The sequence below is a fragment of the Lepisosteus platostomus genome, chromosome 18, assembly GCF_059453375.1.
Source record: "Lepisosteus platostomus isolate fLepPlt1 chromosome 18, fLepPlt1.hap1, whole genome shotgun sequence".
Lineage (NCBI taxonomy): Eukaryota > Metazoa > Chordata > Actinopteri > Semionotiformes > Lepisosteidae > Lepisosteus > Lepisosteus platostomus.
The window spans coordinates 10,087,682-10,105,080 of NC_142628.1; the positions used below are offsets into that span (position 1 = coordinate 10,087,682).

The 17,399-nt window shown below is 35.3% G+C and overlaps 2 protein-coding genes across 3 annotated transcripts in view; one reads left to right on the top strand and one right to left on the bottom strand.

Moving 5' to 3' along the window:
• On the top strand, positions 1-14,337 carry immp1l (inner mitochondrial membrane peptidase subunit 1). The gene is made up of 6 exons (XM_088611436.1): positions 1-129; positions 7,941-8,059; positions 8,600-8,688; positions 9,187-9,313; positions 13,872-13,982; positions 14,178-14,337. The coding sequence occupies exons 2-6, from the start codon at positions 7,955-7,957 to the stop codon at positions 14,244-14,246; spliced, it is 501 nt and encodes a 166-aa protein (XP_088467562.1). The 5' UTR covers positions 1-129; positions 7,941-7,954; the 3' UTR covers positions 14,247-14,337.
• The window catches only part of dnajc24 (DnaJ (Hsp40) homolog, subfamily C, member 24), a 22,086-nt gene continuing 17,623 nt past the window's right edge, over positions 12,937-17,399 (bottom strand). For both annotated transcript variants that reach the window (XM_088611438.1, XM_088611437.1), the window contains exons 4-5: positions 14,777-14,845; positions 12,937-14,614 (exon numbers count right to left, since the gene is read on the bottom strand). In XM_088611438.1, the coding sequence (XP_088467564.1) occupies positions 14,484-14,614; positions 14,777-14,845 (200 nt within the window). In that variant the 3' untranslated portion in view covers positions 12,937-14,483. The remainder of the gene's footprint in view (positions 14,615-14,776; positions 14,846-17,399) is intronic.

Here is a 17,399-nt window from a genome sequence, read left to right on the forward strand (position 1 = left end):
AATCAGCCAATCATAGAAGTTGTTATTGGTATGACGTTTCACTGCGCTTTGAAACGGTGTAGAACTGCAGGTGGACCTGAAGTCACGGAATTGAGCAGTTACAACTATCCTTGTTAGATTGTTGACAAGGTGAGTATTAAGACCTTTATTTTCAATGTTGTAAGTGCTAAGTACTAAATAAAAGATATAAGAGCTATATACTTGCAGAAACCATTGTACTGATGCCAATGCCAGTAAGCCTTTGTCAGAAGAACACAATGAAATATAAACAAAATGAATTGTTTTCGCAGGTAAATCAATGCACATAGAACCATACGTAAAAATGAAAATGTTTTGTTTGGTCGCTAAAATTTCTTCCATGTGTTCTTGAGTATTTTTAAAATATCCTCCCACAAGTCATCTTTAGCCTAGCACGGATACTGATAAGTTGGAAGTATCCAAAATTGATCGTCATCTCTCACATACGTTTACTAAACAGCCATTTACTCTATAGCAAATCATCATTTGCTAGAAACCTGGCCTAGCTAATTCAAAGATCTACACTGTTATGACACTGTGGTCCTGAAACGTGATTTTTTTTATCACTTAAAACCTTGCATGCGGCATAGATCTTCTCTTCGTTTTGGACAACCATTATGCACCAACAACATGTCCACTGGCAGCTCAGAGAAGGGAGAAGTTACTTCACTAATTGTACTATAATGGGGGTGCAGACTGTGCAAAGCTAGAACTGGAATTGTGTTAACACCCCAACTCTTCTGAACAACTCATGAAATCCTTAATTACCAAGATGTCAGGATCTCGATTTAATGCCTCATCTGAAGCAGAGCATCTCCTACAGGACTGAGTCACTCACGAACAGAATGGAAATTCTGGTCTAGAGTGCCACTAACAGCTGCCACCTTGTTTTCCTTGAAGGTCTCAAGTCCCCAGTGCCGACCAAGACCAGTTTAGCTTTCTAAGACCTTAGAAAGACCTTCTGTCTTGCTTAGCTTCTGAGACCTGATGAACTTGGGTGTTAAACTGTTTATATATGCTGATAATGCTGCTGTCACAGTAGGTGTAGAATCATGTGTTTTAGAGACTACATCTGAATTACCACTTTCTTAAATGAATAAGTGATGAATTAAGTGTTATTAATAGTACTTAATTTAGATTTTGAATAGATGTAGTTATATAATATAGGTGAAAACAATATTTGTGTAGTTAATAAATTAATTACATTTTGTGGGTGGAGGGTGCCTCAACCAGAAGCAGTGCTGCAGTCAAGATGTAACAGGATTCTAATGTAAATCTAATATTTTCTGGATTAGTAAATAATACATCTGGATTTTACCCCCCAAAATAAGTGTAATTTGTGTTGTTCTATGGTTCTCTATTTCTATGGACTTGTTTATAACTAAACAAAAAAAAACACATTTAGCAATGTCATCAAAATTAACATTGTTTTTTGGGAATAACATAAAGAGTTTTTTTTTTTGGGCTCTCTAAGTTATTTCTACAAGGCCATTGTCAACAGTTTAATCTTGGTTTGAAATACACATCTTAACAAGGCTAGTTTTTCTCTGTTGGAACAGTTTTGTAGTGTCGATTATTTTGTATATATAACGTGTTTAAAACAGCAGTTCTGCATTTTCCGGGAAGATGCTGTATTGTGAATATATGATGTTAGTGGAAAAGTGAGACATTATTATATAAGAAAATTTGAGTGTGGTTGTTTAAAATATGTTTTTGCTAGGATATTCTAAAGTAATGCTTGGGTTACCTTTTAATTAATTGATAGCCATGTATATTATCATTTTTCTTATTGATAGTTTATTTAAAATAATTACATTGGCATCAATGTTCCTAATCAGCTTAGAGGCGTATGCCATTATACTGCAAAGCTTCTTTCCCCATCAGGGCTGGAATGCAATGGCTTTCGGATCTGCCGATTAAAATTGTATAGTCACCAAATCAGATTAGTTCCTAGCCACCTGACTAGGTAGGCCTAAAGTCACATGACCAGGTTCCCTGCTGAAGCCATGCTGGGCGCAGAAACAAGGTACTTTGCTACTTGAGATGCTCATAAGCACTACACAGCATGAGCCCATATAATGATTGCAAAGAAGATGACTTCATTTTTATTCAGCTTTTCTCATGCAACAATAGGATGAGCCTGAGACTGTAGTGCTTTGTAGCTGACAACAGGCAGCTTGAGGGCATATCTAATTGAGGGAATTGAGGATATGTTAGGTTAAACAGGCAGATTTTAAGTGACAGGATGCAGCACATTCTTCCATTAAGTCATGATTCATGATTTTAAATGAATAAAATAAATATTTATCCTTAAATGGTACAAAAGAGTAATTAAGATAAGCATACTTAGATTGAGTGTTGATTTCAGATGCTTGAGGATCTACCATACTTACAGGATCCCAGGTAAAGGTGATTACATGAATTAAATATAAAAAATTTGATGTTCTGTGTTATTTTCAAATGTTTACAATGACAAAGCTCTATTGATGGTGGCTCTTTCTATATTGGAACATATTTATATTTAGATCATGTGAAAAAAGAGCCAAGATCAGATTGATGTTAGTGTTTAGGTGATTGAAATGGAAAAATAAAAATAATGGGCAATGTTGATCACTGAGTTAACATGCTAATTAAGTACTTTAAATTACACTTTTCAACAGAAATCTGAAGTTATTCTGTTTTTTAATCAAGGGCAAACATTTGAAAATCAGTGGAATTAAATCAAAAAGAATAACATTAAATAGAAGTGTAACGTTTTTAAAGAGAGCTGAGCTTTGAAATCTGTTTGGTAGTATATGTTCTTAGCGTTCTTATCTGGAAACATTCTCATGTTATGATAACATTACGTTTAACACCATAGAAAATGAAGGCAATTTCATTTCTCATGACTTACAATACACGATACCCATCATAACATAAAAAAAACCTTGCAAAATCAATAGCTTCTTTTCAAAAGCCTGAAAAGGAAACAATCCACAGTAATAGCTGTTACATTGGTTGTTTTGTGAAACATACAAAATCAAAGATCACATCAAAATACCATATTTAGTTTTAAAATGTTACTGGGCAACAAGATTATTTAATAATAAAATCCAAATTCTCAATTCATTCCTTTTATGAGTGTATAATGCGATAATGTTATGTCAGTTTTATTGGTTGATATCAGATTGTACTATATAATACTGATAGTCATAACATGTCAAACACTTTCCTGAATAGGTTGTAGATTGTTTGGGTTTCCCTTGAATATTTCTATACAAGAGTGTAACAGCAGGCTGGGGGGAAATGAGATCGTCATCAGCATAGTTGCAATTTATTTAGTTAACATTGAAGAGAAAGTTATAGTTTAAAATACGGGGAGACCTTAAAAGAAGCATCTTTGTAATTTACTTAAGTTAAATCTCCTTGAAGCTAACTAAAGGATTTTTGGATTAAATGTATGACTAAGTGGGTTTCATTCATGTGCAAAGTAAATAATAAAATCTGTTATTGATATTCCTGCTTTAAAGGTTTAGTTCATTGTGTGCTTTGTTCTTGGATATTTTATGAAAGACCTGTAGGTATCTACTAGAAGTACACAAGATTTACTGCAGTGTATCCAATGTACCCTGCAGGTCTTATATATTCTCTACTAATCTTTCTGTATATGTTGGTAATTTTAGAAACCAGCTGTGTAAAACTACACAAACAGCTTTACAAAAACCATATACATTTATAAAGTTTCAATACGCCTTTCTGTAGTCCTCTGTCTTGGTATAGTACCTCTGTTGGCAGGGTCAAAATGTCCAGTTTCTTTCTGTAAGTGGTTGTAAAGTCTGAACATGGTCAGAATCTCTTCAGATTGCAGTGGAGGCAGCCCATGGCTTGATTCATGCTGAGTATGATTCCTGTTTTTTATAAACTAGGTATCAAACCTAATTTGAGGGGTTTAATTATAATTATGCTGATAGTTTAGCGAATTCCACAGAGGCTATAAACACTTTCATCCCATGGAATGTAAAGCGACCAGTATAAAAGGAATAATCAGTATCTTATTTGCCTTCTGCCTTCTACCTTCTGCTGTGAAAAAATTAGAGATCATAAGGAAATTCCCCCCACTGCACTGATGATCCTTTATTTCAAGCTCCCATCTGGGATTTCTGTGTCTAACATATTTAATGTTTTTTTTTTCTCCATGTAATCTACTTAGCTACACAGCGCCCTAGACTTCTCATTCCATGCCATTCTAATTTCTTATTTTAATGATGAGGTTCTTTTGAAATCTACCATTTTCGTTTTATCTACTTTTGTGGCCAGATAAGCGTTGCGTATTTCATACTGATTTATATCATGGATTCAAACATCTAGGGATTGACTAGGACTCCAGTAATAAACAGATGAAGACTTATCTCCATTCCAATCTTTCTGCCTTTTATAAAGGCTGCTTTCGTTTATGCAGTGAACGAATGTTTGGATGGGTAAATGCTTTATGTCTGCACCCAGTATATACAGTATACTACAGGTGTAAAAATATGTTGACATTTTGTGTGTGGTTTTTAAGTTGTCACTGCATATCATGTTTGAATATTTTTATATTGCTCCTAACGTGTAGAGTTGAGAACATTGTATATTAATTATCAAAGCTGAATAAATTTGAGAACAATACATGCAAATGTTATTTTGATTTGTTTATTTTGCTCTTGGAATGTATAGGCATTTGTAATGGAAGAGATTTAAAAATTCTTAAATGCAGAGAGAAATTAAGGTACAATAAAAAATCTTTTTTTTCCAGTGTGAGTGAAATCACAGTTTCTTTTGTCTTCCCTTGTTTTGTATCAGTCTGAAATTGTTTTGGAGCATTGCGTTTTGTGCACCCTCTCCTACCTAGTGTACTTCAGAGTTGTTTCCCAATGAGCCATACTGTTCTCTTCACTCACGCAGCTTTGGTGATGGTGGATATTGTGCACATTGATCCATCAGGAAGGGGAGTGTTAGATTTGCTTCCCACACTCTATTGTGGATCACAGAGCTGTCAAATAAACATATCAGTCTACAGTGTAGCCTATCTGAGAGAGAAGAAGTTGATGCAGAAAAAGTGGACTGTGGTGATGATGTCAATACAGAGCAGTGTGAAAGACTGAATTCCATCTACATACTGTAGATGGCAATGCAGAAGAAAGTGCTCCATGAGGCATTGGTAATGAAGATTTTGCATGCTTAATTTCAGTATCCAGAAACAATGTTCTTAAGAAAGACACTTTGAAATATGTCTTACTTAATTTTAGTTACCCTTTTTATTTAGTCAGGGTTTCGTTAACAGTTTATAAAAGGATTAAGCAACATATTTTGCGTTTAAGGCAAAAAAGTTGCAACATAGAATTTAGATGTTTGTGTATATGCAAAATAAAAACAAACGTTTTTACCTGGGTCAATGTTTATTTCCATTTGATAAAATATTTGCTTAGTGAATACTAAAAATATATAAATAATCCTTATACCTCCTCAAGAAAAGGAAAAAACATTTAATGTCAATGATCTGAATGAACTTCTTATTTTAGTACTTTACTACATTTTTTTTGTCCGTTTATCTGAGACCAGGGATTTGAGAATGAATTGCCTTTCACTACACAGATCACAGATGGTTAAGCAAGATTTCTACATTAATTTCTTTGTTTTTATTATGTACACAGTCATTTGTAATCCAGGATTAAGGAAGACAAGGTGTTAATTTCTTGCTATAATATAATGTGCATTTCAATTAAAGACTGCCCCTGCAACCGAGCCAGAGAATTAAAGAGAAGATGGCATTTGTTCTAACTACATAAAGGCTGTCAGTAATAGAGATCTAATCGGAGATTTCTGCGACTGGGAATGGCCAGCTAATTTATACGAATCCGTTTTATTTCTAGAAGAAAGAGCAAGCTCTTTTCCTTCTGTGTTGCATATTACGAAGTTCAGACTGTCTATAGAAAACCAGGCGGCTGCATATGGATTGTCCCTTGATATCATTCACTTGCCGTGTAATCTTATTATGCAAAGTTCTAATCTTCACCTACAATGAATGCCCAAGGGTCGGAATATAGTCATATCAAGGTTCTGGGGTCATGTTTTGTGATCCCTACCCTATTCTTCTAAGCAGATCTGGGATTTAAGGGCAGTCCCAAGAGGCTGTCAGAGATAGACGGAGAAACCTGCTGCATGTTTGGAAGACAAGATCAACATGAGGTCCTTGCTAGGATTAAACTTGATTTGTAGCTGTAGGATTTTCTAACAGATGTATTATTGGACGGGGAATAAGGGGCCACCGGCACAGCGAAATTGGATCAAGATTGGCATTCTCGGTGAGTCTGCTGGCTGCTAAAACAGCAGCTGCCTGCAGATTTGACTTCTTTCAGGTGAAGCGACTTCCAGTCATTTGGAAAGAGATGGGATGAAAAGGAACCTCGGCGATAATTTTGATGTCTGTGAGATTTAGTACCAGTGTAATGGGATTATCGGTAACACCTTCGCTGCAGAAAAAGCCACCTGGCGCTATAACTGGCAGCGACTGAGAACTAATCCTTTCCCATCTCTGGGATGTCATTCATAAAGCTCAAAGTGATTTCCGCACTGCTTGCCATGATTAATGCTATCAGCAGAAATGATGTGAAGAAAGTGCAGAATTCATTATGAAATGACTGACAAACAACTGGTTGCGAAGCATTGCCTCCTTTTCATTTTTCATGAGGGCAAAGTTACTGTGCTTCTTTTAAAAGGAAGATTGAGTTAAAAGTAAAACTTTTTTTACTCCTGTAGGACTTAAAATAATAAACATAAATGTTGTCCATTTTTTCTAATAATACCGTACTTGGGTTTTCTCTCATTCTATTTTAAAACTAGGAGGAGTTTCTTTAGATGTCTCACCGTTACAAATGAGTCCTATGCCGTAAAATAAATATAATTCCTGGTCCAGAAGGAAAAGAGTAGCTATAATCAATAAGGCAGAAATAAATCCAGATTTGCTAATCTTATGTTTGCAGTATGAATTAGCCCTGTGACTGCAAAAATCCTAAGAATTCACTTAGTAAGTGAATTTTTCACAGGCATTGCTTTCCAAAATTAAACCTTAATGTTATAATTTCAATGATGAAAGAAAATGGCTTTAGTAATTGAATGCTCCAACCCCAGCTGTAGTTTATTTAGATCCAGTCTATTCCATAATTGGTGATGCAGGGAGTCCTGCAAAAAGTGATCTTTGTAAATGAATTGATTACCCAAGAGGAGGCACTGCTTTGCTGAACTCGGGACCTAAAGATGGCATGTATTGATAAGTCAAACACCTGGCAGGTGTTGTTGAAACAGTCAGCTTTGGGTCAGATGGTTCACATTCAATTGTGTTACAAATCTCTAAATTACACTAATGTTCACAGTGCTGGAGACCTTTGCAGTGACTGTTTTCTTTGCTTCCTTTAATGTGTGTAATACAGTACTTCCTTTTGGCTTTTGAGCTGATCTGATTCAACTTGAAATAAAAAGACGGAAGTTGTTCTTGACATAATGCTGTCTATAAGTGCCAGATCTTTCAGCTTCACCTGCATAATTGTTATCCCAAAGGTCAGATAAATCCAACGTACCAGTTTGTGTTGATGTACTGCATCTTAAAAGGTTATTAGGCTTTAAAGTACCAGTGAACCAAAGCCATGGTTAAAGCCAAGCATATTATTGGGAATATTTTTTTTGGTTGTTTGTAAAGTGGAAAGTTTAATTGTGTGAAATGTACAGCAGTTCACATTATACACTTTCCCAGCAAAAGGCTCTGTCAGTACATTCAAAGAAATGTTCTTAGTTTTCCAGTACTATACTGGAATAATTGCGAGAAGGGTACAGTAAGCATGAAGAACACACAGAAATGTCCCAGAGCTTATGCAGCAGTGGCCATTAAATACAAAACATGTTATTTTTAGCTGCAGGTCTTGACATGTTCCGGAGAGCAGTGGGGAAGGCACTGGGTTTTGTTGGATACACTATTCAGTATGGCTGCATTGCTCACTGTGCATTTGAGTACATCGGAGAGCTTGTTGCGGTACGTCCCCCTTCCCAGCCCTTTTTCTTGTGCTCATTTCCAGCATTTATGTTAAAACTATTGCAAATAACATAAAAGGCCATTGTACAGGGCATTGAAGATACCACTTGATTATGTAATGGCTGTTCCTCAACCTAAAATAAACAGCTGGTGGTGTCATTGTATCAGTCAGCAATCTATTTCCACCCTCTGCAGCAGAAAGGTAGAATTCTGCACTGATTTGTGGGAGGGTCTTGTGTCTTGTTTATTGTGAACCTGCAGTATGAAAACCTGTCTTCAGAATGCACAAAACCTAAGCAAGCATCTGTAAGTGTCAAACCTTCAATTGGAATAAAGGACCATTTAAAATGTCAATGTATCTGTTTTCTGTACATACTGTAGAATTTTCTCTGGAATCCAACAGTGTGAGATAAAATTATGTAAACCACGTGATTTCAAAATGATCTGTTCAGCTCTGTTCAAAATGATCTAAATAGAAAAATCTGTCTTATGTCTTATGTATGTGTGGGTTTTATTAGATGTTATTCTTTTCCACCACAGTGTTCTGGACCTTCTATGGAGCCCACTATCCAAAATTATGATGTAGTGTTTTCAGAAAAGATAAGCCGTCATTTCTACAGAATTGAAAAGTAAGTTGAGTCGCTGTAGGTGCTGCAGTATTTCTGTAAATCTATTTATTATTTTTGTTAGTGACCAGTGCATGTCTTATATTCTGGGATTCTCTATGGCCATAGTGTATTTTTCCCTCTTATTTATATAAACCCCAAAAGCCACAGTTTGTTTTTCTTTTCAGAGAAACTGAATGAATACAAATTTGAATTTTTCCTCCTTTAGAAAATACCCATGTGCTATTGTAATTTTAAAAGTTACATATATAAGATGCCCCTTTAATAGCAAAGTAACCACATGTACAGTATATGATGATTTTCAGTTTACACTTTGTATTTTAGTAATTGTAAAGGACTTTGTACTTCTTTGTCAAAGATTTTGTCATTTGAATAAATTGTATATCTTAGCTTTCTTTTCTTTAGCACATTAGTAGAGCAAATAGGAAAAAAAGTCTTTATTGAAGACTGCAAGCTTCATTCCACTCTGCTTAAAATTATCAATGTTTGAATTTTCCTCAGGGGAGATATTGTAATTGCAAAAAGTCCATTTGATCCAAAGATGAATATTTGTAAAAGAGTAATTGGATTAGAAGGAGACAAAGTCTGCACTAGTGGCCCATCTGATGTCTTTAAGACCCACACTTATGTGAGTATTGAACTGATAAAACAGAATGGAAAAATTGAATATTTAGAATCTCATCTTTCACTCAATTTTGGCTATGAGCTGGTGTTGTTTGTCCCTGTATAGTATGTGTTCATATTTTCCTTTTTGAAATAATCTTCAAAATAAGTTTTCAAAATGAGAATCTTATAAGAGGACACTAGGGTGGAACAATGTGAAGTGGAAAATGGTAAGTATATATTTTGTTTCTGTTTAAGTTATGTCATATCAGAATGGTTAAATCTAATCTTTGTACCTACAGTACAAAAACATCTATTGTTGCCACAGATTTAGCAGTGTAAGTGGTGTAAAAGTAAACTGCTAATCGTGTATTCTCTTAGAATGTGTCTACAGGTACCACAATTGCAGGATTATATAGCATTTCATCTTTGATCATGTATTATTTTAAAAAACTTTTGTTCCCAAACATGATGCATTTAAATGTCATTTATAAAAATAATTTGGTTTAGTTTTGGATTTGAGTGCACAATATGTTTTCAGATGCTTTATCTTCTGGTAATTTTAATCTCCTCGCTTTAGAGAATTATCAGATTAATCCAAAGTCTGTATCAAAAAGCCCTGATACACTAAGCCTCTCCCTTACTTAAACAGAAACAGTACCTGATAATGTCACTTAATACCTCTTAGGTGTGTAAATAAGGAATTGGCTTCCTGTCAGTCACAGTGATTAAAGCTTCAGCTCCACATCCATTTCTCAGCAACGGTTTCTCTACAATCTCAGGACACCGCTAATGCCACAGCAAGCAGAGAGAAAATTTGTTTATTCATGTGCTAAAATAGAGTTCGTTTGCAGGGGTTACTCTACCTTTTCATTCGGAACCTCTCTGGCAAATGTAATAAGTGTTGCACAGACATGCTTGGACACACACAGTTACTTGCAACAAAGGCGCAGTATTTACAGAAAAGGCTTGTTGGCCCCACAATCCAAGCTGCTGTACTTCCTTCCAGTAGTTATCTGGAAGTCAGTGTTTACAGAGCACCAAGCTAAACAGCCTTTTGTTTTATCAGGCCTTCATTGAAATGACAGTTTGATTTTAAATGTAATTTGTTTAAAGATAAACAAATAACAAAATCTGGATATACTATATGGTGTCTGAATTTGGTTTTGATTTTTGTTGCAACAATTCTTAAGTGAAAATGAAAGAGCTGTATGAAACATCAATTGTGTGTTTTTAATGAAAATGGTAATAAAACTTTAAAAGGTTTGCTAGGCAAAGTGATACCCTGTAGTTTTTCAGTTCTGACTGCATGTTTTGCGTTATACAATATCGCTAATATGAAAAAAATCCCAAATAAATTGACAAAAACAATGCTAGGATGCTAAGGGAAACAATTGATTCAGCATTTTAAAGTTATCTCCTGAAAACATGTCTAAAGCTGTTTGTCACAACAAAGTAACCTTATCTACAACATGGTTACAAGGCCCCGAGGCTTCAATGTGCTCAAGGGTATCACGATTAGGCAATAGGAAAGCAGAGAAATTTGCTTTGGTCTGGTAATTCAATAATTGTCTTTTGTATGACCTGTAAAATGAGTTACTAGATGGAAAGGAAGGGCAGACCATCTTGTAGATCAGATTTATAGGGATGGCCTGGACATGTAACACAATGTTTTCCGCTACCTCAGATCCACGTTAAAATGCATATTTCCTTTCTGAATATGGAATTTGAATTCTACATGTGTGAGTATGTCACCATGTAGATTTTTCCCCCAAATATTTTAACAATTTGAGCTTTTCGTTTTCTATTCATCTAATTGTTATGGTAGTGAACATACTGAATGTTAATATTGAGAAAATATTCAGTTTATATTAATATATTTCTGTCTAAATTTATAATCGCAAAGTTATGTTAAATTCAGAAGTAGATTCTAAAATCTGAAGGTAAATAGTATTGACTGTGAAATGTCTTCAATATAGTAAACACTTCACTAACATTCACACTTTCTCTAATTTTCAGTCAAACAAGCCCTTTTTTGACAAGTACTGATGTAATGGTGGGTACAATTTCATAATCAGAACACACACTCAAACTTATCCTACTTGTAGTCCTGTTAGCAGCTCTAACAGACATATTGTTTGAAATGTTCCCGTCAGATACACTCAAAACGCATTTAGGATCAGAATAAACCATCAGCTTTCAAAATTCAGATGATGTGGTCTTCATTAAATTCTGTTTTACTAAAAACAAAGGTCATCATAATTTATTCTGTCTTTCATAAACTTCGCGCTAGCCTTTCATCACCTATTTTAATCAAGAAAGGTAACACCTGTGGTTTATTCTAAAGCCCACCTTTTGTTATCCGAACACCCGCAGGCTATGAGGCAATTACATTTGTGGCCATGTACCAAACTAGTAAGCCATTTCAAAGACCTGGGTAAGGATATGAAAAAGGGAGGGGGGGCTTTCTTCTTTTGTCCAGCACCGAGATTAAGTTTTGTCAGAGTTCAAGGCAAAGAAAAAAAAAGTAGTTGAATAGAGAAAAAGCTGCTTTTTTTCTTCCATCGAGCATGGGTTTCTCTTTCAGAGACTTGAGATACCTGTGAACTTGCAAGGAGGTCGGCATATTTTAACTTGAACTGTTCGCTGTGTCAGATTAGCTGTCTTATCAGGTTTCAGAGCCCATTGAAATATGATCTATAGTATTAATCCTTTTCAGTTATTGTGCAATGGCTAAAAAAAAAGCAAAAAATTACACAATGTGTAACTATACTTTTCTCCATTGAAAAAGATGTCCCCATACTTTATTAGGGTAGCTAAATTGTTCCTCTTTAAAAATATTTTACTAATGTAAAAAAAAAAACAGGTTAATAAATGCATATATACGATTATTTTAAGTACATTTATGAACTAATTTTATGTTTGACACAGCTGTAAGTAGATTCAGTTTATTGACTGCTGTAGAGTGGGAGGTTTTTTAAAATGTTTGTGGAAATTAGTTGATACAGTGCAATGGATTCTCTATTCTACTCTGTTCTAAGTAATTAAAGATCACTGTGCCAGTCACAGCTGGCATCTGTGACCCACTAAGACGTACAAAACAGTATGACCATATCCTCCCACAATAGTTCTGGTCTTGATCAAAAGGGTTGGTCAACAACCTGAGTGAACCGATAGCCCTCCAGTGAAATAACCCACTACAAACGCAGGACAAGTTTTTCTGAATCACTAATTGTTTCTCATACCCACCCAATTTGGAATTAACATTTATTAGCATGGATTTATCACAACCCTTGTCCACACATGCCATGCTGCCTGTAAAACACTTGTCATTTGAGACGGTGTGAGCACCAGTAGAGTTAGCACTGATTGGGGCAGCCGAACGTCTCTGGCATCATGTGAGTCCACAGGCCTTTGCCAGGTCCCATCAGAATTCACTGCTGTACATTATTGTGCAATAATACTATATTGCTTGATTAACAAAACTCAATTTCCACTGAGATGTCTGTATTATTTGTCTTCTCAAGATAAGGACTTTTAATAATAATAATAATTTCCTTAGGAAACTTTAACTGTTTACAAACATTGCTTCAAATCCAGAGAATGACAAGGTGTTGCATTTTATGAAAGCACAGTTTATGAATGACATTTGTGCTTGTTTTATGTTTATTAGGTAAATATTTACAAATGCAAAAGGGTTCTTTTTTAGGTAAAAACTTTTTCAAAATAAAAAGACATTTTCTAATATCAATGAAAAATACAGTAAAATGTTATTGTAAGGATTTGCTTTCATTAGTCCCTAATGTTTACATTTGTCACTGCCCACAAAAAGTAATATATAATGAATGCCATATTCAGAAGGTGCTTTTGGTGACCCTTGACCTCTACTTATATTTCATCCCTGAAGTATGGCACCACATTGCAAGTAGTATTTTGCAGAGATGAAGCCTTTTCAGCATCATCTTCATTTTCATCTTCTTTGTGTGGCTAAAGGACCAGGCTGTTAAAAGCTAAGAAACACAAAAACAGACTCCTTCTGGGTTGTGATGGCCATTATTACAATATAATGCGTTGTAGATCCTGCATGCACGTATAGCGGACCAAGGACTTAATTAGAGCTTTGACAAGTCTACTTTCAGAAAGTGATGAGATTATTTGTAATTGATGTCACAGTCAATTATGGCTCGGTCTGTTGCGGGCCTACTGGCAGGTCTAGCCTTGGTGCAGACCCCAGGACGTTGATGAGAGCGTGGTTGCCCTGTTCGTGCTGTTTCTGTTGCAAGAGGGCAGATTTTAGTGAACAGCCTAATGACCCTGTTTGAAGTCTAATAAATCCATGACCCTGTCCCATTGGTCTAACCTCTCGTATCTTCATATGCAAAGAAAAGTTGTCATTAACTGTGGTCTTTTGGACCAAAGTGTGGAGACGCCACACGTGACTTAATTATCGGAGATCCTCTTGTTCTTGGGAAAGCCATGAAGTATTTACATGCAAACAAAGTTAACAAGAGCTACAAGGTTAGAAAGCCATTTTCAGAATGCAACCGGAGAAAAAAACATTTTTTCCCTCCATATACAAATAGGTTCCAAAAGGGCATGTGTGGCTAGAGGGAGACAACCACAGGAATTCCACAGACTCGAGAAGCTATGGGCCAGTTCCTTATGCCCTGATACGAGGGCGGGTTTGCCTAAAGGTATTGCAATATCATCTGCTCATACAGATTTGTTTTTTTTAATTAAAGCAAACTGCATCCAAAGCCTGTCTGGTTGTAATGACAGTCAATTAAACCTTTTATTACAATTCATATTCTAATTAATTTTGTATGTCATCAATTAATTAATGAGTCTGAAGTCGGCGTACATTAATATTTGTTTCTCTTTCTTTCTAGTTATGGCCCCCACATAACTTTGGCACCCTAAAAGAAAGTCCAAATGGGAGGATTATCCGAAGTGACTGATTCAAATGTTACATCCACAAATGTACATGATAGCATTTCTAAAAGCATTAGCACTGTACATAAAAGCATTTTAATAAATATTTTTAACTAATTGCATTTTCTTAATCTTAATTACAACCAATATGTAATTACACCACATTGCAGAGTGGTAAAAAAAATCCATATAATTTCTAAAAAATTTTGTTTTATTACATCTTTCAAATTTATAATAATGGAACATTTTTCATCAGTCAGTTATCAAAATTCCTTGACCTCTATACTCAGGGAACAGGTATCGCAACAGATCACTGACACATTTTCTTCAGCCTCTTCTTTCGACATCATGTAGTCTCCTCCACAGCGGCATCCATATAGATAGGCTTGCTCATCTAAAAGTAAATACATTGTCAGTGAGTTTAAGGGGATAAAACTGACCAATGAAAGATGGATTTAACAACAGAGAAAACTGCCCCTTTTACCAATGCACTGATCTGTACTGTTGGGAAATATGTCTGTTCACAACAAAGTGATACATGTGATGTTATACTTGCCATCCTGCCACGTCATATCTTCAAGACGCACATGAGCATCAATGGGCCATCCCTGCTTCAGTTCAGCAGCTGTAAATGAAAAGAAACAACTGCACCCTTAGTCGCTGAATGAAATGCTTCAATGCATTGCTTAGTGATATAGGTGCGAAGGTTTCCTTCGGCCTCTTCTAAGATAGATTATCTGCGTTTTTACCTTCTCAATTCTTTAAACACGTATTTATCCTGTGATGTGCTGCAGTATTAAGCACCTATACTGTATGTACCGTGTTTTGTGAAGCTGGCTTGACCCTGTCCAGCTCGTGTGGGTTTGCATTATCTCTATCCCACCCCTTTGTGTCCGTGCAAACTACTTCCGTGTTCAAAGCAGCACACATTCAAATAATATAAAAGATTTTCTTGGGGAATGAATTTCAAACAGAGAGACCCTCCTGCCAGAAGCTTTCTCTCTAAATTTAAAATATAGACTGACATTTATGGAAGAGGCATAAATAATTTAGATACATTTGTTTTTCTTTTGCATCTGTGAATTTTCATCTGTAATAAGCCTTTATATAGGAATTGTGAATCATACTTTTTTGTAATGAAAAGGCTTAAAGTTTGTCAAATTAATTTAACTATTGGTTGTACAGTACTCTCTTAAGGACAGCCTTTATATACATAACTTTACATAACCGCTTTATGGCCACATTTTCCGTTACTTGATTGTAAAGTGATTTTAATACCTCGGCAAAGGGTATTACATTTATGCTAATTGTTAGATAAGTGTGAACCGGTTAGTACTGCTGTGGCCTCCTGTGGGATAAGGGTGCTGAAAGTTCCATTTCCTGCCAATAACGGTGATATATAGTATGATATAATTAGAGGTCTGTGAGGTATACATATAATTAAAACATTCAAGCATTTTCAAGACAGTAACACATTTCAGCACCTGCTGGGGGAAAGAAAGCTTATTAAGCAGCTCCATGCAAATAAAAAGGATGATTGCTCTCACAAAATAATTGAAGAAAAAGTTACTCATTTCAAGTTTACCTTGTCTTTGCCTCTTCTGGTAAAGCAAATCTTTTATATTCTTTAATATTTAACAATCTGCCACCTCAATTGAAAATGTTATTTCCATTTATCTGTGCAATATTTATATAAACCGCTCAGTAAACCAGATACTGCATCTGAAGTTTTCAAAACGTACTCCACTATTTTATTTATAAAAGCAATGAACACTCAAACCAGTTAATTTAGAAACCTATAACACTGTTTTAAAGAATTGTACAACAGGATTCACAGAATACTCCAATGATAGTACCAATGTACAGTATTAAGGGCAGCAAGGTTCCTGACTCTCTAAATTAAGATCTCACTTCCATTAGTCTTTTCACCATCTGCAGAAGGTATCAGGTTTCTTTCAGTCATTTCCAGTTTGAGGAAATATGCTTACTGAACATAGTCACAGTGTACTGCCAACACCACCAGCTTCTCATGTGGTAGCAGCAATACCTTAATTAAGGGAAAACTAAAATCACACACTCTGTATGTTATATAACTATTTCTCAAATATTGCACTGAAATCAAAATGGAAGATAATGTCATTAACTGTGCATGATTGTATTATTTCCCATCCTGCACTGAATTTGTTTTCTAAATACACATATTATTCTACAAATGTAGGACAATTAAAATGTTTTGAGATTTGTTTTTATATTACTGATTAATTTCATACAGTAAAACTATAAATTACTCAGCTGGGATTTCTTTTTAGAAATAGCCTGTTTTATATAATATTTAAGATCTAAATATTATATAATCTAATCTTTAAAAATGAGAATTAATTAGTTGGTTTCTTATCCATTTAACTGAAGTCTTAAACTTTGCTTCTCGCTTTGAATAATAAATTAAGAATGAAGAAAGTCATACAAGTGGTCTACAAATGTACAGAACAGACTGCCCTTTCAGGGCACTATAAACATTATAGTCCACTGGATAACTGCAAGATCAGCCACATATAATCTTGTGTGTACTTCAGCGTAGTGTGGCTTAATCTCATGGTTTGTGGTACAGCAAATAACTACAGCATATACACTGTATATGTATATGAGTATATGAAGTCAGTATGCTGATCACTGAGTCATCAAGACATGCACAAGGGGGCACAAGAAGAAAAGATTCTACCTTCAAGGTCCACCTAGAGGAAGCTACAACAAACATCTGTAAGTCATAATTCATTAACAGCATATTATGTCCACACTCTGGCTGCAGGGGGTAGGTCTCTTCAATCTTTGTGACATTATGCATTTTAACTGTAGACTTGCCCAAGTACTGCAGCACAATAACAAAGGGCAAAATTTAGTGTACAGTATATAAAGTGGGCTGTAGCTATGCAGGGCTCTCGTGGAAGAACAGACAATAAATTACTGTTACCCATTCCAATGCACTATTTTACCTACAATTTTGTTTTTTAAGGTCACAAAAATAGCCTTGGTTCCCCATTTCTAATATATGGACCCTATTTATGATGTGATTGAGCATCATAAGCAACAGTGTATAAATATATTGATACAGACTTAAGAATCAAGATAGTGTATTCCACCCGAGACAAAGAATTTGCAAAGGCAAAGCCAAAACTAAATTG